General features: G+C 42.2%; 1 protein-coding gene across 1 annotated transcript in view; it reads right to left on the bottom strand.

The window, feature by feature from the left end:
* The window catches only part of UCMA (upper zone of growth plate and cartilage matrix associated), a 31,915-nt gene extending 8,464 nt beyond the window's left edge, over nucleotides 1-23,451 (bottom strand). The window contains exon 1 of the mRNA XM_055428620.2: nucleotides 23,358-23,451. Coding sequence (XP_055284595.2) covers nucleotides 23,358-23,451 — 94 coding nt within the window. The remainder of the gene's footprint in view (nucleotides 1-23,357) is intronic.
* Between the last annotated feature and the right edge of the window lie 3,380 nt (nucleotides 23,452-26,831).

The raw sequence follows: 26,831 nt of genomic DNA, 5'->3' as shown, positions 1-26,831 counted from the left end.
CCCAAGATCAGATGCTGTGCATTCACTGGCCACACAGAAGGGCTTAGGGAGAAATCTCAAGCCCTAGGAAGTCCTCTCAGACCAGCCTGGGAGAAAAGGGCAGGAGGTCTAGAATTCAGAGAATGGAGAATGGAGGCTTGAAGTGAGATGTAAACTCAGTTCTGGAAGAACAAGATTACATTTCCTACATACCTAGGCTGGTGGCCTGAGATTTTTGTCGGCTACACCACTGTGCTCTATGGAATGGTCTAGTCACAGCTGGCCTCCAAGTATCTCTCAGTTCCTCCAGAGCTTTCTCTCCCTCTAGAGTCATTGGCATCTATGCTTGCCATGCTCTTTCATTTTCTACCTTCAGCTCCCCTGCCTCTGGGGCTGCTCACCGCACCTGGCTGTGCTGCAGAGGTGACCTCCTTATGACATTATACCCCAGGAGTATAACAGGCCACCCACCTCAAGGCAGAAGCATGGTTCTTAGGGCAACTATAATTTTATGAATATACTAAAACCCATTGAGTTGTACACTTTACATGGATGAATTGCATGGTATGTGATTAATATCTCAAAAAAAAAAAAACTGTTAGAAAAAAACTATGTATAAGAACTTCCCTGGTGGTCCAGTGGTTGAGAATCTGCCTTTCAGTGCAGGGAACGCCAGTTCACTACCTGATGGGGGAACCAAGATCTCACATGCCGTGGGGCAACTAAGCCTGCATGCTGCAACTACTGAAGCCATACATTGCAACTAAAGAAGCCCCCCGCATGCCTCAGTGAAGACCTGGCACAGACAGAAAAAGACATGTATATATTTACATATGTTACCCAATATGAAAGCAGCTTCAGGACCTCATATTTAGGGATAATGGGGCGGGGATGGGTGGAGAGAGTCAGGAAGATTAGAAAAGCAGTGATGACTAAGATGAGGCTTGAAAGATTTCCAGAGCCCACTTAGATGGAAGGTACTGACAGAGGGCCCAGAGAAGTAAAGCCCTTTTGAGAAACTTCAGTCAGCAAGTAATAGGAGAGCACATGGGACAGCCAGGGCCTAGGTCAAGCTGGAAGAGGTCTGGCCTCCATCCTTGAGAGACTAGCATGACATCTATAAGCACATGTCTCAGGGCCAGTCCCCTAGTTCATTCCCAGCATGGCCTAGGGCAAGTCATTTTACCTCTCTTTGCCTGATTCCCTCCTCTGGCACATAGATTGATGTGAGAGTTGGCAATAACGCATCCACAGTTCTTAGGACAGTGCCTGGCACACACAGATTACATATGTGTTTGTTCTCATGACTCAATAATGGACCATTGAATGATTTTGAGCAGGAAAGGGACACAAGGATTTTGTTTTAGGAAGATCACACCCATGATATGGAGGGTGAGAGGGATTAAAGTGGAGAGACTTAGAGAAGGCTGTTGCAGTAGTCCAGGTGAGAGATGATGTCAGCAAGTGGCAGAAGGCTCAGGAATGGAGAGGACAGATATTTTAAGAGATCAAAGGAATAGAATCAGTAAGACTGGACGGCTGATGAGCTCAGGAAGTGACAGATTGGGAGGTGTGCTTTTCAGGTGGCTTGTGAGTTTTTAGTTTGACTAACTGGGTGGAAGGATGGTAAGATCATTCGGTAAGATGGAGAAAACAGAATAGGAAAGTTTGAAGAATGTGTCATCGGACAAATCAAGTCCATGATTTGTGGACCCAAACCAGGTCTGATGCTGAATCCAGTGTTCTTCCCATTTCCCCCAAAATCGTAATTTTGTGAATATACTAAACTAAAATCATAATTTTATGAATAAAGGTTTAGTATATTCTAAGTCAATTTTAGAACACTTTCATCACCCTCGAAAAGAAATTCCATACCCATTAGCAGTCAATCCCCATATATTTTCTCCATCCCCTCTAGGTCAACCACTAATCTGCTTTCTGACTCTATGGATTTGCCTATTCTGGATATTTCATCTAAAAGGAATCATACCCTACATGGCCTTTTCTGACTGACTTCTTTCACTTCAAATACTGTGTTCAAGGCTCATTTAGTTTGTAACATGCATTAATACTTCATTCCTTCTTACTGCTGAATCCTTAATCCTGTTGTACAGATATACCACATTTTATTTATCCACTCATCAGTTGATGGACATTTGAGTTATTTCTCCCTTTTGGCTGATATAAGTAATGCTGCTGTGAACATTCTTGTGCACGTTTTTGTGTGAGGATATTTTCATTTCTATTGGGTGGATACTTCGGTGTAGAATTTGGGGATCAGATGTTTAACATCTGAGAAACTCACTTTTAGCTAAAATGTTCATTTACTTATCTATCTCCTTCAGTGCTGTGAGGTCTTCTGGAGAAGTTTCTACCTTGTTCATATCTGAGATAGTCTCTGGCTCCAAATTGATGCTTCATAAATGTCTCAATAAACATTAATCAGTAAAATACTCTGGGGTGAAGGCCTTAAAAGGAAACATTTCTGATCTCATTTCAATGGGCTATTCATAAGAAGGTACCAGTTTTAACTTTGACAAGGGCGCTGACTCCACATGTCACTGATCCACCAAGGAATGAGGGCATCATTCATATAGGTGGAAATGATCCTCAGGGAGTGGGTCCTTTAGGATAAGGTCACTAGATGCCATGGTCCAACTGTAAGTGTTACCCTGAACTGAATATATAAAAGTCTATATCGAATACTAAGAATATATTATATTCTTTCATTGCACGTCATTTTCAATGGACTGATTATGCCCCTGAGTAACCCCACCCACCCCATGTGGCAAAGATGGGTTAAGGATTGTACCATAAAGGGGACTCATGACCCTTGGGACCAAGAGATCTTAGAGCTAGGCCCCTTTAGGAGCCCCACAGAGTATTTAAATGGACACCTTTCCTGCTACCCCCTCAGTGAGAAGGAAACACCATAGATGTGAAAGTGAAGGCTTTTTGTTGGGTATGAGAGTGACCACTTGGGGGAAAAAAAGACGTTTCAGCTCATTTGAACTCCCTCTGGATCTGACTATGTTGACACATGTGGGTTTGGAAAATGAGGACTTTGTGAGTCAGGACATTTCTATAACATTGCAGGCTTCTTATTTTCCTGTGAAAGACACTCAGTTCTCTAAGCCCCTAGCCAGTGTCATAGAGTTTCCTTATAGTGCTTTCCCTCATGTGCCATAGAAATATTATCAGTCACTCTGAAAATGGTGTCTAGAAGTCTCTTGGTGAAATTAAGTCTTCAGGATATGTCTCTATTCAGAGTAGTCAGCGTCACTAGGCTCCTGGTGTATTCCCAGTGTGAGGAACAACTTCCCTGAGGCTATAGAGGAAGTTATAAATCCATCTCTGTGTCTTACTTTCCCCACACATCATACAGGAAAGCTGAGAATCGTTTATCTTCTACCGTCACCACCGGCATACATGATAATACACGAGCTGAGAAAAGCTTTGAAAGGCCACGAGGTATTCTACAGCTGCATGGAGTACTGCCATGAATGTCTGAGTTGATATTCAGTGGCAAACACTGTTATGGCTAAACCAAGTTACTAAAATATCCAAATACTTCCTTATCAATTCTTCAGTAGCCACTTTCCTCAGCCATCTACCATTCTCTGTTGCCTCAGGTACCCCAGGCTTTCTCCTAGGACCTCCACTTTCTATAATCCATTATCCAAAAGGCTGATGCTTGGCCCCAGAGGGAACTCTGCTCTGTTCCTACTGCTGGCCTTGATTCTGATTGGTCAGTGTCTCTCCTGTGTCAGCTAAACATATTTAATATCCCTCCAAAATCAGAAATTTCTCATTACTCAGGAATCCTCCAAAATTACCTTATACTTTTTTCCACCTCTCCTCCTGCCACCTCTCTTGTGTTTCACATACCAGAGTACTATCTATCCTTGTTGTTCAGTTGCTAAGTCATGTCCAACTCTTTGCGACCCCATGGACTGTAGCACACGAAGCTTCCCTGTCCTTCACTGTCTCCCAGAGTTTGCTCAGATTCATGTCCATTGAATTGGTGATGCTTTCAAACCATCTCATCCTCTGCTGCCCTCGTCTCCTTTTGTCTTCAGTCTTTCCCAGCATCAGGGTCTTTTCCAGTGAGTCAACTCTTCACATCAGGTAGCCAAAGTATGGGAGCTTCAACTTAAGCATCAGTCCTTCCAATGAATTTTCAGGATTGATTTCCTTTAGGATTGACTGGTTTGATCTCCTTACAGTCCAAGGGACTCTCAAGAGTCTTCTCCAGAACCACAATTCAAAGACATCAATTCTTTGGCGCTCAGCCTTCTTTATGATCCAACTCTCATATCCATACAGGACTCCTGGAAAAACCATAGCTTTGACTATATGGACCTTAGTCAATAAAGTGATGTCTTTGTTTTTCAATATGCTGTCTAGGTTTGTCATAGCTTTCTTTCGAAGGGGCAAGCATCTTTTAATTTCATGGCTGTAGTCACCATCTGCAATGATTTTGGAGCCCAAGAAAATAAAATTTGTCACTGCTTCCCACCAAAAATCTCATACTTACTACAAAGACTCATGTGCATGGAGATTTAAAGTATCTCTGTTTACAGAGGTGCAAATCTGGAAACAGTCTAAATAAAACAACAGGGCATACATCGTGGTGTACATATGAGAGAAGAGTATAGACCTACTGAAAACATTATGAAAGGTGGGAGGACATAGTGATAACATAGTTGTTGGCAAGAAGCCACACATTGTAGGAAGCCAGATGCTCTACCAGTAATTTGTTTCACCATAACAGATTCTCCTGGTTTGCTGCTCTCCATCACTAACTTAGTAAGTTAGTGATATAAGGGAAGGATGAGTCGGCCCCATTTTTCTAGAAGAAGATCAATCACCTTGAATAGGTAGATCTTCACTGTTATGAAAATGAGCCACTTTGGCAAGTCTTTTGGGAGGGGGCAGGGGAGAGAGGAGGTGGTGGAGGGGTATTTCAGGTCAGTGAAGGGGGATCTTGGGCAGATCCCGACCCAGCATTCCTTGGGCTTCTTGTCCGTTGAACCAGCAAAATCTGATCACTAAGATTGCTGAGACTTGTCATAGCTTAGACAGACCCCAGACAGAGTCACCCAGGGCTCATCTCTCCCCGGAGAAACAAGAGTCAAGGACCCATGGCAGCAACTAGAGTGGAGCGTGGAGCTTCACCTCCAGAGGGCGCTGTGTCGCTGATCATCTCTGCCCTAACGTAAGCCTGAATCTCCGGACCCAGACTCACTGGCTCCCACCGTCCTCTGCAGCTACTTGCCTTTTGACCCATGAGACTGAACCACTGTCCGCTTTCAGGCATTGGGAGTGGCATCTTCCTGCCTGGGTTAGTGGCGCACCACACCCCTAACCTTCACTGCTCAGAAGTTGACCCGTCGGGGATTTTAAAATCCTCCCAGTCAGGGTGACTTGAAGCCCCTGTCCTGAAGATGACCCCTGAAGGTGAGAAGCTCACCTCCAAGGGTTTTTGGCTGTACATGATGACAACAGCTTAGTGATGACTACCACTTTAGGGACTGAAGACTTACCTCCGCCTCCTGACTTGCACCCAACTCCCCAAGGCCAGGTTCTAGCACAGACCCTAATCTCACCAGGTCATAGTCCCAAGACTAACTTCCAATGTGGAACCAGGCCAGGTTGTACTACTGACCACATGACCTGTGATGTACAGAGGGAGAGAGACTGAACTTCTGGACTCCCCTCTCAACTTGTGGACTCCTTCACAGGCGAAGAAATAAAAAACTGTAGCAGTGCTTCTACATCCAGCTCCTCTCTGTCTATGAGCCGCTCTTCAGCCACCCCCAACCCCTGGCTAGCTGTCCTCCGAAATCTTCCCAGCCTATGATTATTCCAGTGTGTCGAGCACTGAAGAATGGATGCTTTTGAACTGTGGTGTTGGAGAAGACTCTTGAGAGTCCCTTGGACTTCAAGGAGATCCAACCAGTCCATCCTAAAGGAAATCAGTCCTGAATGTTCATTGGAAGGACTAATGCTGAAGCCGAAGCTCTAATACTTTGGCCACCTGAAGTACTGACTCACTGGAAAAGACCCTGGTGTTGGGAAAGTGAGGGCAGGAGGAGAAGGGGATGACAGAAGATAAGATGGTTGGAAGGCATCACCAACTTGATAGACCTGAGTTTAAGCAAGCTGGAAGATGGTGATGGACAGGGAAGCCTGGCATGCTTTAGTCTATGGGGTCGCAAAGAGTCAGACACAACTGAGCAACTGAACTGACTGAGCACTTTGTGGAGACTGGCAGATGCTTGCTTTTTGTGCCATGCTGTATCAGGCCTTTTTGGTAGCCAAGGAGCGCCTGGAAGGCAGGTCTAGCACACCTTTGCAGGGACAGAGGTATTTTTGGTAACCTAGGCCTGTGCTGGTGCCTGGAAACTTGTCCATTTCTCTGAACAAAGGGACTCTCTCTGGAGATTAAATACAGAGCTGCTTTCTGGTTTCAGGATTGGCTCTCTGGGGCAGTGGAAAGGAAAGGATGCACTGGCAAGGCCCACAGAAGAGTATATAAATGAAGTCTGTGGGATAAGAAGTGTGGGCCAAGCTGGCTGGGGTCCCTGGCCGTCCAGGAATCCTGTGAGTATATGACTTATATTCTGAGTTCTCCACAGTATGGACAGCACAGCAGGCAGAGAAACTAAGTCACCTCAGGAAACCTGGGCCAGGGCTGAGCCGTGTTAAAGGAAAACAGGCACACAGGCCCCCATCTTGCCCAGCTTGTGGGGACGGCTTTGCAGGCAAGCCTGTGGGGGTGGGAGTGGGGACTCTGCTAGGCGAAGTGCTACACAGCAGGCCTGGGGAACCAAAAGGACTGGAAAATGACAGTCACGATCCCTGACCCTCTCCCTCTTACAAGATGCCAAAATGCATCTCATTGGAGGGAGAGAGCATCCATCCTGTTCACTTCCAGTGACAGCCCAACACTGAGGGTAAAGTAGGGTGTAGGTTTCCCAAAGTCAGAGCTTTAGTCCCTCAGTCAACCCCAGGGACTGTAGCTCTTTGCAACCCCAGGGACTGTAGCTCGCCAGGTTCCTCTGTTCATAGAATTCTCCAGGCAAGAATACTGGAATGGGTAACCATTCTAACCATTCCCGTCTCCAGAGGATCTCTCCCACCCAGGAATCGAAACTGGGTCTGCCACATTGCAGGCAGATTCTTTATTGTCTGAGCCACCAGTGAAGCCCCAAAGTTTAGACACCCTGTTCTACACGATGCTCCAAGATGAAGGTCTTCCAGGGTCAAATAAATTTAGGAAGTACTATGTAGATTCTTTGGCATTGCCTTTCTTTGGGATTGGAATGAAGATTGACCTTTTCCAGTCCTGTGGCCACTGCTGAGTTTTCCAAATTTGCTGGCATATTGAGTGCAGCACTTTCACAGCATCATCTTTCAGTATTTGAAATAGCTCAACTGGAATTCCATCACCTCCACTAGCTTTGTTCGTAGTGATGCTTTCTAAGGCGCACTTGACTTCACATTCCAAGATGTCTGGCTCTAGGTCAGTGATCACGTTATCGTGACTGTCTTGGTCATGGAGATCTTTTTTGTACAATTCTTCTGTGTATTCTTGCCACCTCTTCTTAATATCTTCTGCTTCTGTTAGGTCCATATCATTTCTGTCCTTTATCAAGCCCATCTTTGCATGAAATGTTCCCTTGGAATCTCTAATTTTCTTGAAGAGATCTCTTGTTTTTCCTATTCTGTTGTTTTCCTCTATTTCTTTGCATTGATCACTGAGGAAGGCTTTCTTATCTCTCCTTGCTATTCTTTGGAACTCTGCATTCAGATGCTTATCTCTTTCCTTTTCTCCTTTGCTTTTCACTTCTCTTCTTTTCACAGCTATTTGTAAGGCCTCCTCAGACAGCCATTTTGCTTTTTTGCATTTCTTTTCCATGGGGATGGTCTTGGTCCCTGTCTCCTGTACAATGTCACAAACCTCCATCCAGAGTTCATCAGGCACTCTATCTATGAGATCTAGTCCCTTAAATCTATTTCTCACTTCCACTGTATAATCATAAGGGATTTGATTTAGGTCATATCTGAATGGTCTATTGGTTTTCCCTACTTTCTTCAATTTCAGTCTGAATTTGGCAATAAGGAGTTCATGATCTGAGCCACAGTCAGCTCCTGGTCTTGTTTTTGCTAACTGTATACAGCTTCTAGTAAAGTCACGCTCAAAATTCTCCAAGCCAGGCTTCAGCAATATGTGAACCGTGAACTCCCAGATGTTCAAGCAGGTTTTAGAAAAGGCAGAGGCACCAGAGATCAAATTGCTAACATCCGCTGGATCATGGAGAAAGCAAGAGAGTTCCATAAAAACATCTATTTCTGCTTCATTGACTATTCCAAAGCCTTTGACTGTGTGGATCACAATAAACTGTGGAAAATTCTGAAAGAGATGGGAATACCAGACCACCTGACCTGCCTCTTGAGAAACCTGTATGCAGGTCAGGAAGCAACAGTCAGAACTGGTCATGGAACAACAGACTGGTTCCAGATAGGAAAAGGAGTATGTCAAGGCTGTATATTGTCACCTTGCTTATTTAACTTATATGCAGAGTACATCATGAGGAACGCTGGGCTGGAAGAAGCACAAGCTGGAATCAAGATTGCTGGGAGACATATCAATAACCTCAGATATGCAGATGACACCACCCTTATGGCAGAAAGTGAAGAGGAACTAAAAAGCCTCTTGATGAAAGTGAAAGAGGAGAGTGAAAAGGTTGGCTTGAAGCTCAACATTCAGAAAACAAGGATCATGGCATCTGGTCCCATCACTTCATGGGAAATAGATGGAAAAACAGTGGAAACAGTGTCAGATTTTATTTTTTTGGGCTCCAAAATCACTGCAGATGCTGATTGTAGCCATGAAATTAAGAGACGCCTACTCCTTGGAAGGAAAGTTATGACCAACCTTGATAGTATATTAAAAAGCAGAGACATTACTTTGCCAACAAATGTCCGTCTAGTCAAGGCTATGGTTTTTCCCGTGGTCATGTATGGATGTGAGAGTTGGACTGTGAAGAAAGCTGATCGCCGAAGAATTGATGCTTTTGAACTGTGGTGCTGGAGAAGACTCTTGAGAGTCCCTAGGACTGCAAGGAGATCTAACCAGTCCATTCTAAAAGAGATCAATCCTTGGTGTTCACTGGAAGGACTGATGCTAAAGCTGAAACTGCAATACTTTGGCCACCTCATGCGACGAGTTGACTCACTGGAAAAGACTCTGATGCTGGGAAAGGTTGGGGGCGGGAGGAGAAGGGGACGACAGAGAATGAGATGGCTGGATGGCATCACCGACTCTGTGGACATGAGTTTGAGTGAACTCCGGGAGTTGGTGATGGACAGGGAGGCCTGGCGTGCTGTGATTCATGGGGTCGCGGAGAGTCGGACACGACTGAGCGACTGAACTGAACTGAACTGAACTGATGTAGATTCTGGTGGCACTAGTGGTAAAGAACCCGCCTGCCAATGCAGGAGACATAAGGGATGAAGATCCAGTCCCTGGGTTGAGAAGATCCCCTGAATAAGGGAGTAGCTACCTGTGCCAGTATTCTTGCCTAGAGAATCCCATGGACAGAGGAGCCTGATGGGGTATAGTTCATAGGGTCACAAAGAGTCAAGACACGACTGAAGCAACTTAGCATGCACACATGCATGTAGACTCTATCCTCATCTTTCACACCATATTCACAAAACACAGGAGTATACTAAAGATTCTGACGAGTCCTGCAGCTGGAAAGTCTGTTTTAGTTTTAGCATTCCCCAGATTTAATTGACCATGCCATCTTTATTCATGGAGCACCCTTTAACATTCCATGGCCTATGTGGGGAAGATCTGACAAAGTTATTTAATAACAAGAGAATCTATAGTTAGACTGTCATTTGTTAATCTAATTCCAAAGTAATCTAATAAGTATTACATAATAATTGCAAGGTACTGCACTCAAATAGTATACAGTCCAAAAAAGGTGATACAAATGAATACAAATAATTTATTTACAAAATGGACTTACAGACTTCTAAAACAAACTTATGTTTACCAAAGGGGAAAGGTCAGGGGGAGGGATAAATTAGGGTTAAGAATAAATTAGGAATAATTTAGGATTAACATATATACACTACTGTATATAAAATAATCAACAAGGACCTAATGTGTAACATAGGTAACTCTACTCAATATTCTGTGATAACTTCAATGGAAAAGAATCTGACAAAGAATGGATACGTGTATAACTGAACCACTTTGCTGCACACCCGAAACTGACACAATATTGTAAATCAGCTTTCGGGATCTAGTTTCCCAACCAGGGATCAAACCCATGCCTCCTGCAGTTGAAGCACAGAGTCCTAACTCCTATACCACCAGGGAATTCCCCAGAAGCAGGTTTTGGTTTTGTTTCTTTTTAATGACAATCAACTGTGAGCACCAAAGGCATTGGTACAGATCAAATTGTCTAGAAAAGAGAACAGTCAGTGTAGGCAGAGAAGCTTCTAAGAAAGCCCTGGTGTAAAGAAAGATGTGGTATTTTGAAGGATGAACACAGAGATAGATGCCTTCAACAGAGAGCAGGGGAGGAACTCCAAACTGGGGTTATTGGTCTTATCAAAACAAGGAGAAAAGCAGCCCCAAGAGAGCGAGGCCAGAAGGATGCTGATCTTCGAAGCTCTCATACTTCTGGAAATCACTGGGGACTGAGACATGCAGAGACGGGCTGTTGTGTGGCATAAAAGAAGTGGGGATAGAACTTTCTAAGCATAGACAGTGGGAAAGTGAGAAGGGAGCTTGTGTATGATTGATTGTCTATTATGTCCCAGGACCCGCACTGCCACACTTAATTCTCAGTATCACCCAAGGCAGGGGTCTGAGAATTGTCACCAGTTGAGGGATGAGAGAGTTGTTGGGGGCCCCTTCTCCTTACTGGAGTCCTGAACAAACTAAAGAATAGAACAGAGTGGGAGGTGAAGTTTAAATATCACCTTTATGACTTAAAACCTAGAGTGTGAGAAACCAGCAGTGTATAGCGTTCCAGTTGTTCTATACCTTCTCAGCGTCTGATGGTGGTAGTGTTTTTAATTTAACCAGTCAAATGGGCTTTAATGAAATCCTACTACAGTGTAGTTTTAGTTTGCATCTCCCTGATAACTAATGATATTGAACATTTATTCATGTTTTTATTGGCTATCCTTTGTAAAGTTTCTGTTTAAGTCTTTTGCCCATTTTTTATTGGTTTCTCTTCTTATTACAGATTTTCTATATTCTCAACATACTATTTTGTCAGATATAAATTTTAATTAAATTTTAAAAATAGTTTGTCATTATTTTATCCAGATCTGTGGCTTCCATGTTCATTTTCATAATTGTGTGTTTCAACGAGCAGTAGTTTTTAATTTTAATAAAGTATGACTAGTGGTTTTTTCCATGGTTTCTGCTTTCTGTGTTCCAAGAGCTCTTTACCTACTTCAGGGTTTCAAAGATCTTCTCTATTTTCTTATACAAGGATTATGTTTGTATCTATGATCCACCTTGAATTTTTAAGTTTTAGTTGCTTTATTTTTATTTATTTTATTGGAGTATAGTTGATTTACAGTGCTTCAGATGTATAACATAGTGATTCAGTTATGTGAATATATATATTTTTTCAGATTCTTTTCCATTATAAGATATTACAAGATATTGAAATAGTTGCCTGTGCTATACAGTAGGTCCTTGTTGTTTATCTATTTTATATATAGTAGTGTGCATCTGATAATCCCAGATTCCCAATTTATCCCCTCCTCCTTTCTGGCAGGCTACAGTCCATGGGGTCACAAAAGAATCAGACACGACTGAGTGACTAAACAACAACCACCTTTCCTCTTTGGTAACCATAAGTTTGTTTTTGAAGTTTGTGAGTCTATTTCTGTTTTGTAAATAAGTTTATTTGTGTAATTTTTTTAGATTTCACATGCAAGTGATTTCATATGATTTTTATCTTTGTCTGACTTATTTTAGTGTGTAGTATGAGATAGAAGTCAACATCCATCTCTTTCCTTATGAACATCCAGTTGTTTCAGCACCATTTGATGAAAATATTTTCTTTCCCCATAGGATTGCTTTGATGCTTTTGTCAAAACTCAGTTAACCATATACCTGTGGGATTATTCTGTTCCATTGATCTGTTTGTTTCCCCTTATGTCAGTTATGGCACCGCAGTGCCTTGATTTCTGTAGCTTTTACAGTGTCTTAAATTTACATAGTGTAAGTTCTCCAACTTTGTTCTTCCATCTGCTATTCTAGGTTCTTCTGAATTTCTGTATACATTATAGAAACACTTAAGGGAGATTAATTTGGGGAGAACTGATATTTAAAAAATATTAGGTCTTCCAATCAATGGGGATGACCTCTGTCTCCATTTATTTTGATCTTCTTTAATTTGTCTCAGCAATGTTTCTTACATTTTCAGTGTAGAGGCCATACACATCTGTTGTAGATTTATCCCCAGATATTTTATGGGTTTTTTTTAACTTTTTTAAAAAATTATGTTTTGCCCCATTGGGTCTTTGTTACTGCATGTGGGCTTTCTCTCATTGCAGTGCATGGGCTTCTCTTTTGAGAAGCTTGTTTGAAGCTTATTGAGAAGCTTGTTTTCTTTTGTGAAAGAAGTTTGTTAAATTTTTTGAAGTGCTTTTACTACATCTATAGAGATAATCATATGATTTTTCTTTTATTCTGTTATTGTGATGAATTATATTGATTTTCAAATGTTAAACCGATCTTGTATTCCTGGGGGTAAATCCTAGTTAGTTATACTGAATTATCCTTATTATTTATTGCTGGATACAAAATACAAAATCATGTTTTGTTTAGGATTTTTGTGTCTATGTTCAAGGTATTTGCCTGTACTTTGCTTGTAATATCTTTTACTGGTTTTAGTATCAAGGTAATGCTGGTCTCCTAAAATGAGTTAGGAAATATTCTCTCTGCTCCTCTATTTTTTCAGAGTGTGCATAAGATTCATATTGTTTCTTCTTTAAATGGATGATAAATTCACCAGTGGAATCATTTGAGTTTGATATTTTCTCTGAGCCTGGAGTTTTGTGGGAAGATTAAAATGACAGTTTCCATATTGTTATCAGATTTCCTATTTATGCTTATGTCAGCTTTGGAAACTTGTATCTCTCAAAGAATTTTTCTGTTTCATCTAAGCTGTCAAATTTATTGACAAAAATCTGTACATAATTTCTTATTATTAACGTTTTTGTGTTTCTGTGATGATGTCTCTTCTTTCATTCCTCATATTGGAAATTTGAATTTTCTTTTATCTTTATCGGTCTTGCTAAGTGTTTCTTGACTTGGTAATTCTTTCGAAAAACCAACTTTTGTTTTCATTGATTTTTTCCTCTATAGTTTGTCCATTTTGTATTTAACTGACTTCCACTACTGTTTCTTTTTTTTAATGTTTTTGTTTAATTTTTCTTCTTTTTCCTAGTTTCTTTTAAGAAGGAAGCTTAAATCACTGATCTAAGCTTATTTCTTATTTTTTTCCTTCTTTCTTCTTTTCTAATATAAGCACGTAAAATCATAGATTTCCCTCTCAGCACTGCTTTGATTTTTTTTTTTAATTTTTTAAAAATTTGCATACTGCAGATTTTGATATGTTGTGCTTTTTGTCATTCATTTCTAAATGTTTTCTAATTTCCCCTGTGATTTCTTTAACCTATGCATTGCTTAACAGTGTGTTATTTAATTTCCAAGTCGTTGGAGATTTTCCAGGTTATCTCCTGAAATATTTTATGGTCAGAGAATATACTTCACATGATTTCACTCCTTTGAAATCAATTGACACTTGTTTTATGACCAGCATATGGTGTATCTTGATAAAAGTTTGGGTTCACATGCAAAGAAAAAGTGATTTTGGCAGTTGCTGAGTGTAATGTTCTATAAATGTCAGTTAGCCTCTGAAAGAACTTGAAGAAGCTGTGATTCTCCTCACACATTTTAAGAAGTTTTCTACAGTTTTGTTATAAACTTAAATAATTACAAATAATTTTAGAGATGTATTGTTATAAATGCTTTTTAGTCATTAACATTTTTAAGTATAGTTGCTCCATTGCTCTCTTTTAAACATATTCAGGAGACTTTTAAGTACAATAGTGATTTTATAGCCACTGTCATTCATCTAAACAAATACACAAATACTCTTCTCTTCTTGTTGTTCAGTCACTCAGTCGTGTCCAAGTCTTTGCGACCCCGTGGACTGCAGCACACCAAACTTTTCTGTCCTTTACCATCTCCTGGAGTTTGCTCAAACTCATATTCATTGAGTTGATGATGCCATCCAGCCATCTCATCCTCTGTCTTCCCCTTCTCCTGCCTTCAGTCTTTCCCAGCATCAGGGTCTTTTCCACTGAGTCAGTTCTTCGCATCAGGTGGCCAAAGTATTGGAGCTTCAGCTTTAGCATCAGTCCTTCCAATGAATATTCAGGGTTTATTTCCAATGAATATTCAGGGTTGTATATTCTTCTCTAACAACCAGAAATCTGACAGCTTCCTTTTGCCTTTTGAATTCTTATTTCTGGTCCACTGGGATGAAATAGCACTTGCTAAGGCCCTAGGGCCTTTTCATTCACTTCCTCACAAAATATTGTCCTAATGCAGTAAGTATATCTTTAAACTTGTAAGTCTTTGATTTATCACTCTCTCATACCTTTCTGCTGCTATATTTTTTTCTGAAACCATAGTCCATAGTGTTAATTTCTTTTTCTGGATTGAGTTATTATAGTTAATATTAGTGCTTAGTTCAGTTCAGTTCAGTTGCTCAGTCATGTCTGACTCTTTGCGACCCCATGAATCACAGCACGCCAGGCCTCCCTGTCCACCACCAACTCCCAGAGTTCACTCAGACTCATGTCCATCAAGTCAGTGATGCCATCCAGTCATTTCATTCTCTGTCGTCCCCTTCTCCTCCTGCCCCCAATCCCTCCCAGCATCAGTCTTTTCCAGTGAATCAACTCGTCGCATGAGGTGGCCAGAGTATTGGAGTTTCAGCTTTAGCATCAGTCCTTCCAATGAACACCCAGGATTGATCTCCTTTAGAATGGACTGGTTGGATCTCCTTGCAGTCCAAGGGACTCTCAAGAGTCTTCTCCAACACCACAGTTCAAAAGCATCCATTCTTCGGCGATCAGCTTTCTTCACAGTCCAACTCTCACATCCATACATGACCACTGGAAAAACTATAGCCTTGACTAGACGGACCTTGGTTGGCAAAGTAATACCGATCAAATAACATAATTGTTATCTCTTACATAGTAAACAAATGGTCATTTATTGATGTTAGTCATTAAATATTTCCTCGTGAATTCAGCATAGTTCTTTGCAGATTTTATATATGTGTGTGTGTGTGTGATTCTTTTTGCTAGATTGAGACAGGATTCAGCAATATTCTTCTTACTTTTTCATTTTTATGGACAGAAAAGCCGATGAAGCTTTTCCCCATTAGTAAATAGATGAGGCAAAGAGGTTTTTTTATTTAAATAATGTCACTCTTTGAAATTCTTTGCATGTTTTCTGAGTTATATGCCAAAAATCACATAGGTGATCTATCACTGAATATTGTTAGTAAGGACCTATCAGGTGACAGATCTATTACATCTTCTTTCAATATTCATGAAACCAAAGAGTTGGAAGCCACCAGAATCAGAAAAGGATTTGTTATATCATTAAAGTCATTTGCTTCCCAAGCTTCTGGAAAATAGAATAAGAAGGGTTTTATCAAAACTTCTAAAATTATTTATTACTCATCATTTGCTGGTAAAATATTTTAACAAAAATTTCATCACAAGCATGCTTTACATGTATCAGTTCAGGTCAGTTCAGTCGCTCAGTCCTGTCCGACTCTTTGCGACCCCATGAATCACAGCACGCCCGGCTTCCCTGTCCATCACCAACTCCGGGAGTTCACTCAGAGTCATGTATATGTGTATACATATATAAATATGCATACGTTCAGTTCAGTTGCTCAGATGTGTCTGACTCTTTGCAACCCCCTGGACTGCAGCACACCAGGCTTCCCTGTCCATCACCAACTCCCAGAGCCTTCTCAAACTCACGTCCTTCGAATCGGTGATGCCATCCAGCCATCTCATCCTCTGTTGTCCCCTTCTCCTCCTGCATATGTATATCACATATATAATAATTTTTGCCTTACATATGTGTTTTTATCAAATACTGGAACTGCATGTTCTGCTCATTACTTTAGGGGAAAGCCTGACACCTCACTAAATTGCAAAGTGCATTGTATCCCTTCGTCACAAAGTCAGGCCAGCCCACACAGACTTTCTGACATTAAAAGTGTGACTGTATTTTCCAGATTAAATAAATCTGCTAATACACGTCCTTTCTAGAGCAAACATCTTACTTCAGAGTTCTGCTTCTAGGTGAGACACAGAGACTCGCCATGAGATTGTCTCTGCAGGGAAATCATACCTGTTCCTACACCTTTTCTCTCTGACAGTCTGTTTGCTTTATTCTCACCAGACTTTACTCAGGAGCAGATATTCCAGGAATTTTTTTTACCCCGTGGAACAATGAACCTCAATAAGATTCAGAAAGGTTGTGGGAGCAGGTGCTGATCTCTTGTGAAAAAGTGAGCAGGGGAAAAGGGAACCCACATCTCCATCTGGCAATGTTCTTAGGCCAAACAGTTTTAAGAAAGAAGACGTGCAAACAGAGGAGCTAGATCTTGATCCTTTAAAATTCTCTGTGGCCCATACACCTAGGAATACCTCAGGAACCTCCATCTGAAGTTCTCCTGGCTCAGGAATGAGGAGGGAGAGAGAAAAGAAGAGAGTCTGAGACTCCTGAGACAGACGCAGATATAGAAATCAGTGATGTAAAGAGAAACCAGCAAAAGAGGTTGGTGAGGAGTTGCTGATCAGTTAAAAGATTCGAAAGGGGAAGATGGGTTGATGGTAGAAGGAACTGCATACATTTGGTCAACTACATACATCTGGCAGAAGGAACCATGGACATCTGGTTCTCAGCAGAATCTATAAAGGTTTGGAAAGCACTTCTTTTGGAGAGTTCCAGCATACTTTGCTGAAACCTCTCAGGTAAATTTGGCAGAGGGCAGTGGGAGTCCCCCTAAGGGACCAGGGATCACCTGGGCTCCTCCTTCCTCATCCATCACTTCCATGTCTGCTTTTTACTATCTGCTTTTGTCCATTTTTCTCTGAATGAATATGCTCTGATAGAGGCTGTCATTTCAAACCCTCTAACACTGGTTTTCCTGCCTCTCGTCTCATTCTTCTCTCTCTTATCTATCCTGCAAACTATTGTCAAATTCGTCTTTTCACAATGCAAATCTGATCATATTGTGCCGCTACCCAGAACCCTCCAGGGATGCACAGCACTGCGTTGGTGACTGTCACCTGCTTCTTTGTCAAGAGTCAAGATTTTTTGTCCAGTTCTTCATCAGCCGTTGGCTTCCAGAATCCCTGGACTCCAGCTCCAGCTCCAGTCAAGTCAATCAAGTAGCCATCTTGCTAATCCTTGACTTAAGAAAGGGCAAAAGAACTTGAGGGATGAGAGCAAGCCTATTGGAATGGGGGAGATTTTAGGAAAGGATTCTTAGTTTTTAAAAAGAAACACAAAGAAGGGATTCTGAAAAGGAGACACATAAAAGAGATAGTTCTTTTCTGCCTCTGGATGTTGCCAAGTGAGGATTCAATGCCCAAGGCCACTGCAGCCATGTTTTAATCGTGAGAAGAGTGTGCAATATGATGAGGATAGAACAGGAAACAGGTGAAAATAACTGAGCCTTTGATGGCACTATATCGTGCCCTTTCTCTGGGCTTCCAGTTGTGTGAGTTAATGCATTTTGTTTATTGGTTAAACCTCTAGAGGTGACTTTTTCTGTCACTTGCCACCAAAAGCATCTTGAGTGACTCACACTGAATAGTGCATAAACTTCAAATTACTTTGCACAGTGTAAGAGGATTTTCATCATCTGTCCCTGTTTACCTGTCCAACCCCTTCTCCCTTTGTCTGGCGTGTCACTCCTGTGCCATGCTGCACAGATTCTCCATTTCTTCACATTCTCTCTCTGGTGAACAAGCTTCTCCTTGTCCGCCTGGCAAAGACTTTCTAATTCCTCAAGCTTACTCTCAGGCTCCCCTTCTTTTCAGCGCCTCCTTTCCAGGTAGGAGAGACCTTCTCTTCCTCGTGTCCCCTCCTCTCTTTCTCTCACCTTTGCCTGCTTTTCCTTATGCCTCACCAGTTTCGGGACCAGTCTCACCCCATGCATTTAGGTTTTTACGTGGTTTCCCTCCCTCCTCAGCCACCTTCTCTAGTTAGCTCTGAGCTCCTTGAGAGCAAAGACCACGTCTTATTCAGTTCTCTTGCTCAGAGGAGTTCATGACAGTGCCTGGCACATCACAGTCACTTAAGAAATACCTGCTGAAAGTGATTTACGTGAGGGAACTTGGATGAGAGCTGAGAGAAGCAGGAACGGTGTCCAGGCATATCTGAGAGGATAGAGACTGGAATGGTGGTGTGCAGTGTGAGTGTGTGTGCACGCACACATACTGGCTGCTGTCTGGATTTCTCTGTTGAGGGAACCCATGAAAAGGTATCTGTGTGAACAGTGCAAGTGTTAACAAGTGGGCTTGTGTGAGTGAAGCCTCCTGTGTAAGGGGCTCTGAAAGGGAGTTTGTGTGACTGAGCAGTCTGTGAGACTCTTTGGAGTGAAATTCTGACAGTTGAGTCAAAAGTGTGGAAGGAACATATGTAAATTTTTCAGATCACTCAAAATTTTGGTCAGGCTCAGATCTTTTCCTCCAGCTGTCTTTGCCATCTGTTCCTTGTTTCCAACCCTCTAATTTTTTCATTTCCACTCACCCTGACCAAGTTTTCCACATCCCTTTCAAGGAACCTGAATTTAATGGGGAAAAATATTCTAATAGCAAGCAGATTATCACTTATTATAGTTGTAACCCGAGTGCTTAAAAAAATGTATGAGGATATGAGGAGTGAATGGGACCCATCTTGAGGACCTCCAACCATTGGATGATTTAAGATCAGGTGGTTTAAGATGATGATTTAAGATTGTGGGTGCTTTTGCTTTTGTTGGTTTTGTCTTGGAGGAAGATGCTTGGTCCCATCAGAGCAACAAGGGACCAACACAAATTAGGGACCCTCACTGAAGCTGGTCTGGGGGACCCCTGTTCCAATCTAGGGGTAGTTTTCTTTGTTTTTATGGGTAACATGGACCTCATTTTTCAGAACTTCTTTACCAAGTGAAGTCTGAATAAGAGCAGGAAAGAAGCATACCCAGCACTCCTATTTATTCTTCAAAACCACCCCATGAAGTCCCATCTTACAAATAAAGAAACTGGGGTCTAGAGATGTTAAGTGACTGTCAGTGTGGGGAATAACAGAGCTGGGATTTCACCTCCAGCCTGTCAGAAGGAGGATCACAAAGGGAATCTTTGAGGAGAACTGGGGATCATTTTGCTTTTAGTTTTGTTTATTCAGCTCTCACATTAGTCTGGGAAATGCCCATAGACCAGGAAATGTAGGTTTAAGACCAGGAGGAGATGCTCCAAGGTACCTGGAGGAGAAAGCTGTGTTTCCTCAGAGGTGAGCCAGTGGCCAGACCACAGGGCAACTCACAAAGCCCCTGGAATCAGTGCTGAGCAGTGTGCAGGAACGAACCTGGTTCAGTAACAGATATTGGATATGCTTGGATATTTGTTAGATGAACTAGTACATAAAAGGAACAGAGATAACATGGGAAATGTTTCCCCATTGACTAATTGCAGTTCACTCAAAAATACACCAGAGAAATGACAAATTCTGCTGTTCGGTTTTCCTGTTGAAGTCCCCATTTTCAAGATAGACCTGAGCTTAAATTGAGTGTCCTTAAAGAGAAACAGATGTTCAAGCTGGTTTTAGAAAAGGCAGAGGAACCAGAGATCAAATTGCCAACATCCACTGGATCATCAAAAAAACAAGAGAGTTCCAGAAAAACATCTATTTCTGCTTCATTGACTATGCCAAAGCCTTTGACTCTCTGGATCACAATAAACTGGAAAATTCTGAAAGAGATGGGAATACCAGACCACCTGACCTGCCTCTTGAGAAACCTGTATGCAGGTCAGGAAGCAGCAGTTAGAACTGGACATGGAACAACAGACTGGTTCCAAGTAGGAAAAAGAGTACATCAAGGCGTATAGTGTCACCCTGCTTATTTAACTTCTATGCAGAGTACATCATGAGGAACACTGGGCTGGAAGAAGCACAAGCTGGAACCAGATTGCCGGGAGACATATCAGTAATAATCTCAAATATGCAGATGACACCACCCTTATGGCAGAAAGTGAAGAGGAACTAAAAAGCCTCTTGATGGAAGTGAAAGAGGAGAGTGAAAAAGTTGACTTGAAGCTCAACATTCAGAAAACTAAGATCATGGCATCTGGTCCCATCACTTCATGGCAAGTAGATGGGGAAACAGTGGAAACAGTGTCAGACTTTATTTTGGGGGGCTCCAAAGTCACTGCGGATACTGATTGCAGCCATGAAATTAAAAGACGCTTACTCCTTGGAAGGAAAGTTATAACCAACCTAGATAGCATATTAAAAAGCAAAGGCATTACTTTGCCAACAAAGGTCCCTCTAGTCAAGGCTTTGTTTTTTCCTGTGGTCATGTATGGATGTGAGAGTTGGACTATGAAGAAAGCTGAGCGCCGAAGAATTGATGCTTTTGAACTGTGGTGTTGGAGAAGACTCTTGAGAGTTCCTTGGACTGCAAGGAAATCCAACCAATCCATTCTATAGGAGATCAATCCTGGGTGTTCATTGGAAGGACTGACGCTAAAGCTGAAACTCCAATACTTTGGCCACCTCATGCGAAGAGATGACTCACTGGAAAAGACTCTGATGCTGGGAGGGATTGGGGGCAAGAGGAGAAGGGGACGACAGAGGATGAGATGGCTGGATGGCATCACCGACTTGATGAACATGAAGTTGAGTGAATTCCAAGAGTTGGTGATGGACAGGGAGGCCTGGCGTGCTGCAATTCATGGGGTCACAAAGAGTCGGACACGACTGAGCAACTGAACTGAACGTTAGGTCAAACTACTTACCCTCTCTTTGCCTGAGTTGTGTCTTTTGTAAAATGGGGTGAATGTATTTACACTATGAGAACCATTATGAGAATTGAAAGTATCAAAAAAGTTATGCACTTTCAATGGTGCTAGGCATGGAGTAAGGCAAAATCTAAGTGTTAGCTACTACTGCTATATTACTCCAAAAAATTGACTGCCAAGGTGCTCCCATACATGGGGCCTAGCGTGCTGAGTGGCCAAAGGCTCTAACAAGTCCTACAGCTGGAAAAATCTGTTTTTGTTTAACATTCCCCAAATTCAGTTGACCATGCCATCTTTATACCCCAGGGATAAGGGAAGGAGTCAGTGGTTAAATTGCCCAGTTGCTCCCCCACCCCATCCTATAACCCTGTGACCAAGCAGCAGGCTCATATGTTATGAAACTGTCTGATTCAGTGTCACACCAGCCGCCTGGCTTCTGCTCCCTTTCCTTCCCAGGCTTCCCTCTTCTCCCTCACTCTCCTATCCTGGGTTGCTGTCTGTAGCAGAGTCAGTGCAGGAGATTTTGCCTCCAACTCTGAGGCTTAAGGAATCATGGCTCACATAGACATTTACTGTCACACATTTTCTGAGTTCTTCCAAGGAAAATAAACCACACCCACGATCTTCTTTGTGATTATGAATAAAGAAGACTTTCTTACCTCTCCTTGCTATTCTTTGGAATTCTGCATTCAGATGGGTTTATCTTTCCCTTTCTCCTTTGCCTTTTGCTTCTCTTCTTTTCTCAGGTATTTGTAAAGCCTCCTCAGACAACCATTTTCCCTTGTTGCATTTCCTTTTCTTGGGGATGGTTTTGGTTGCACATCCTGTACAATGTTATGAACCTCTGTCCGTAGTAGTTCAGGCACTCTTTTCTATGGGATCTAATTCTTTGAATCTATTCATCACCTCCACTATATAGTCACAAAGGATATGATTTAGGTCATACCTGAATGGCCTAGTGGTTTGGCCTACTTTCTTCAGTTTAAGTCTGAATTTTGCAATAAAGAGCTCATTAACTGAGCCACAGTCACCTCCGGATCTTGTTTTTGCTGACTGTATAGAGCTTCTCCATCTTCGGCTGCAAAAAATATTATCAATCTGATTTCAGTATTGACCATCTGGTGATGTCCATGTGTAAAGTCTTCTCTTGTGTTGTTGCAAGAGGGTGTTTGCTATGACCAGTGCTTTCTCTTGGCAAGACTCTGTTAGCCTTTGCCCTGCTTCATTTTCTACTCTTAAGGCCAAACTTGCCTGTTACTCCAGGTGTTTCTTGACTTCATTGTTTTGCATTCCAATCCACTATGATGAAAAGGACATCTTTTTTTGGTTTGTTAGTTCTTGTAGGTTTAGAAGGTCTTGAAGGTCTTCATAGAACTATTCAACTTCAGCTTCTTTGGCATTAGTGGCAGAGTTTCAAAGAATAGCAAGGAGAGATAAGAGAGCCTTCTTAAGTGAACAATGCAAAGCAATAGAGAAAAACAATAGAGTGTGAAAGACTGGAGATCTCTACAAGAAAATCAGAGATACCAAGGGAACATTTCATGCAAAGATGGGCACAATAAAGGACAGAAATGGTGAGGACCTAAAGGAAGCAGAAGAGATTAAGAAGAGATGGCAAGAACATACAGAAGAACTATACCAAAAAAAAAAAAAAGATATTAATGACCTGGATAACCATGATGATGTGATCACTTACCTAGAACCAGATATTGTGGAGTGTGAGGTCAAGCAGGTGTTAAAAAGCATTACTAAGAACATGGTGGAATTCCAGCTGAGTTATTTAAAATTCTGAAAGATGATACTGTTTAAGTGCTGCACTCAACATGCTAGCAAATTTGGAAAGCTCAGCAGTGGCTATAGGACTGGAAAAGGTCAGTTTTCACTCTAATCCCAAAGAAGGGCAATGCTTCAAGGAATGTTCAAACTTCTGTACAATTGCGTTCATTTCACATGCTAGCAAGGTAATGTTCAAAAACCTTCAAGCTAGGCTTCAACAGTACATGAACTGAGAACTTCCAGATGTACAATCTCAGTTTAGAAAAGGCCAGAGGAACCAGAGATCAAATTGCCAACATCTGTTGGATCATAGAAAAAGCAAGAGAATTCCAGAAAAACATCTACTTCTGCTTCATTGACTATGCTAAAACCTTTGACTGTGTGGATCACAACAAACTGTGGAAAATTCATGAAGAGATGGGAATACCAGACCACCTTACCTGCCTCCTGAGAAACCTGTATGCAGGTTAAGAAGCAACAGTTAGAATCAGACACAGGACAATGGAGTGGTTCATAATTGGAAAAGTAGTACATCAAGGCTGTATTTTGTCACCCTGCTTATTTAACTTCTATGCAAAGTACATAATGTGAAATGCCAGGCTGGATGAATCACAAACTGGAACCAGTACTGCCGGGAGAAATATCAATAGCCTAAGATATGCAGATGACACCACCCTAATGGCACAAAGCGAAGAGGAACTCAAGAGTCTCTTGATGAAGGTGAAAGAGAAGAATGAAAAAGCTGGCTTAAAAGTCAACATTCAAAAATCTAAGATCATGGCATCCAGTCCCATCACGTCATGGCAGATAGATGGGGAGAAAATGAAAACAGTGACAGACTTTATTTTCTTGAGCTCCAGGACAGTGACTGTAGCCATGAAATTAAAAGATGCTTGCTCCTTAGAAGAAAAGCTATGACAAACCTGCTACTGCTAAGCTGCTAAGTCACTTCAGTCGTGTCCGACTCTGTGTGACCCCATAGACGGAAGCCCACCAGGCTCCCCCATCCCTGGGATTCTCCAGGCAAGAACACTGGAGTGGGTTGCCATTTCCTTCTCCAAACCTAGACAGCATATTAAAAAGCAGAGATATCACTTTGCTGACAAAGATCCATATAGTCAAAGCTATGGTTTTTCCAGTCGTCATGTATGGATGTGAGAGTTGGACTATAAAGATGGCGGAAAGAATTGATGCTTTTGAAGTATGGTGCTGGAGAAAACTCTTGGGAGTGACTTGGACAGCAAGGAGTTCAAACCAGTCAATCCTGAAGGAAATCAACCCTGAACATTCATTGGAAGGACTGAAGCTGAAGCTCCAATACTTTGGCCACCTGATGTGAAGAACTGACTCATCAGAAAAGTCCCTCATGCTGGGAAAGATTGAGGGCAGGAGAAGTGGCAATAGAGGATAAGATGGTTGGATGGCATCACCGACTCAATGGACATGAGTTTGAGCAAACTCAGGGAGATAGTGAAAGAGAAGCCTGGTGTGCTGCAGCCCATGAGGTGGCAAAGAGTTAGACACGACCCAGTGACTAAATAGCAACTAATCAGTAAAGACCATCAGCAGATATTCTGAGTGTGGTGTGATAGAAAGCAGGAATTAGAACTCCTGAGTCTTCAAGTCTCATCTCTTATTGAAACCAACTAACTTACTCTTCAGAGAGGGGATTACCGAAAAATGGAGCAAAACATGTTTATCTTTTATCTCCCATGTGTGAGAATTAATAAACATTGGAACACTGAATAAACATTGAATGCCTGCTACACTGTATGATCTCTTTTGATATCTTCCACAAGCTAGATAGTTTTTACTCTCTAATAAAGTCTGTGTTCTTTGAGGCTTTTTGTTCTGGAGAGAAGACAAAGTCATTGATGCAGAGAGACAGAAATTAAGTCTTTTAGTATATTCTTTTGTCCCCTAACTCCTTCTTTTCACTAGAGCTACCTCCATCCTTGCCACAATTTTTAAAAATTGTCTCAGACGAGTAACAAAGGGCCAGTGTTCTGTCTCCACCTCTGCAGCTACCAGCAAGTGGCGTGTTACTCACATTCTGTCCCCAGAGCTTGTCCCCAGCTCTTGGCTCCAGAGCAAGGGCCTCAGGGTCAGGGGTGGGGCTGGGAAGGGTCACAGTCATGACTTTGGCCACTGGCCCAGCCTGCCCTTCCCATGTGTCTCAGAGGCCTGAAGAGCCTGCCAACACAGCACACATTTGTTGCCCGCAGTCGGGATCATTGTCTGTTGTTTGTAGTCAAGATTTTTGATGGATTCAGTTCAGTTCAGTTCAGTCTCTCAGTCGTGTCTGACTCTTTGCGACCCCATGGACTGCAGCACACCAGGCTTCCGTGCCCATTACCAATTCCCAGAGCCTGCTCAAAATCATGTCCGTCGAGTTGGTGATGCCATCCAACCATCTTATCCTCTAAATTGTCCCCTTCTCCTCCTGCCTTCCGTCTTTCCCAGCATCAGGGTCTTTTCCAGTGAGTCAGTTTTTTTGCAACAGGTGGCCAAAGTATTGGAGCTTCAGCTTCAGCATCAGTCCTTCCAATGAATGTTCAGGACTAATTTCCTTTAGGATGGACTGGTTTGATATCCTTGCAGTCCAAGGCACTCTCAAGAGTATTCTCCAACACCACAGTTCAAAAGCATCAATTCTTCAGCGTTCAGCTTTCGTTACAGTCCAACTCTCACACCCATCCATGACTCCTGGAAAAAATAGCTTTGATTAGACAGAACTTTTTGATGGATACTGATATTTATATCTAAGTGGAATCTGTGACTTTATCAGTGTCTCCACCGCATCTCAAACAACTCCTTTCTGGGATACAGACTCTCAGGGATGTCCCAGACTTAACTGAGATTAGCAGGACACATCAAGGAAAAAGATGAGCATGCTAACTAAACTTACTGTGGGATAGTCATTTCACAGTATATACATAAATCATCATTATGTTGTACACCTGAGACTGTTACAGTGTTATATGTCCATTATTTCTCAATTTAAAAAAAATAAAAATGCATTATTAAAAACAAAAGAGAAAAATAGAAGCAGACGTCCAGCACATGTGGAAGCAAGTCACCCTCTCACTGGGCAGGGTTAGGCTCCTTGGCACCTTCTTTATCCTGAAGAAGCAGTGAGGTGTGGGCACCCCACACACAGCTCTCACCAGGCCAGGCGCTTCTTACCAAAGTGCAAAGGATTTGTTGTTCTACTGACTCCACGTATCGAGACCAGGTGAGCAAATGGGAGCCAGGGCAATACGGCAGACCACCCTTGTTTGTAAATAGAATGTTACTGGGCCACGGCCAATGCCTGTTCCCATGATTGTTGATTCTGGCAGCCTCCCTAAGTTGTTGCAATAGACAGTAAAGCCAATAAACCCAAAAGTATTTACCGAAAAAGATCACTGACACCTAACCTAGAACAGAAATCCCCAGAAGGGCAGAGAGAGTTTGGAAATAAGCCGGTCACAAAAAGAAAAATACTGTATGCCTCCTCCTATATGAGGAACCTGGAATAGTCAAATCCTTAGTAACAAAAGGAAGACTACTGGTACCATGGGTTGAGGGGGTAGGGGGCGGCGGGTAAATGGGAAGTTGGGGTTTAGTTTGTGTAAGGTATAGTTCGGGCCGAGGCAGAAAAGAAGGAGAGACGACTTCAACGGAGGTTCAGTTCAGTTCAGTTCAGTCGCTCAGTCGTGACCGACTCTCCGCGACCCCATGAATCACAGCACGCCAGGCCTCCCTGTCCACCACCAACTCCCGGAGTTCACTCAAACTCATGTCCACAGAGTCGGTGATGCCATCCAGCCATCTCATTCTCTGTCGTCCCCTTCTCCTCCCGCCCCCAACCTTTCCTAGCATCAGAGTCTTTTCCAGTGAGTCAACTCGTCGCATGAGGTGGCCAAAGTATT

The sequence above is a fragment of the Moschus berezovskii genome, chromosome 15 (assembly GCF_049115385.1).
Source record: "Moschus berezovskii isolate FMDL1 chromosome 15, NW_MosBer_1.0, whole genome shotgun sequence".
Lineage (NCBI taxonomy): Eukaryota > Metazoa > Chordata > Mammalia > Artiodactyla > Moschidae > Moschus > Moschus berezovskii.
Note: the sequence above shows the minus strand (reverse complement) of the source record. Positions and strands in the feature narration are given on the sequence as shown.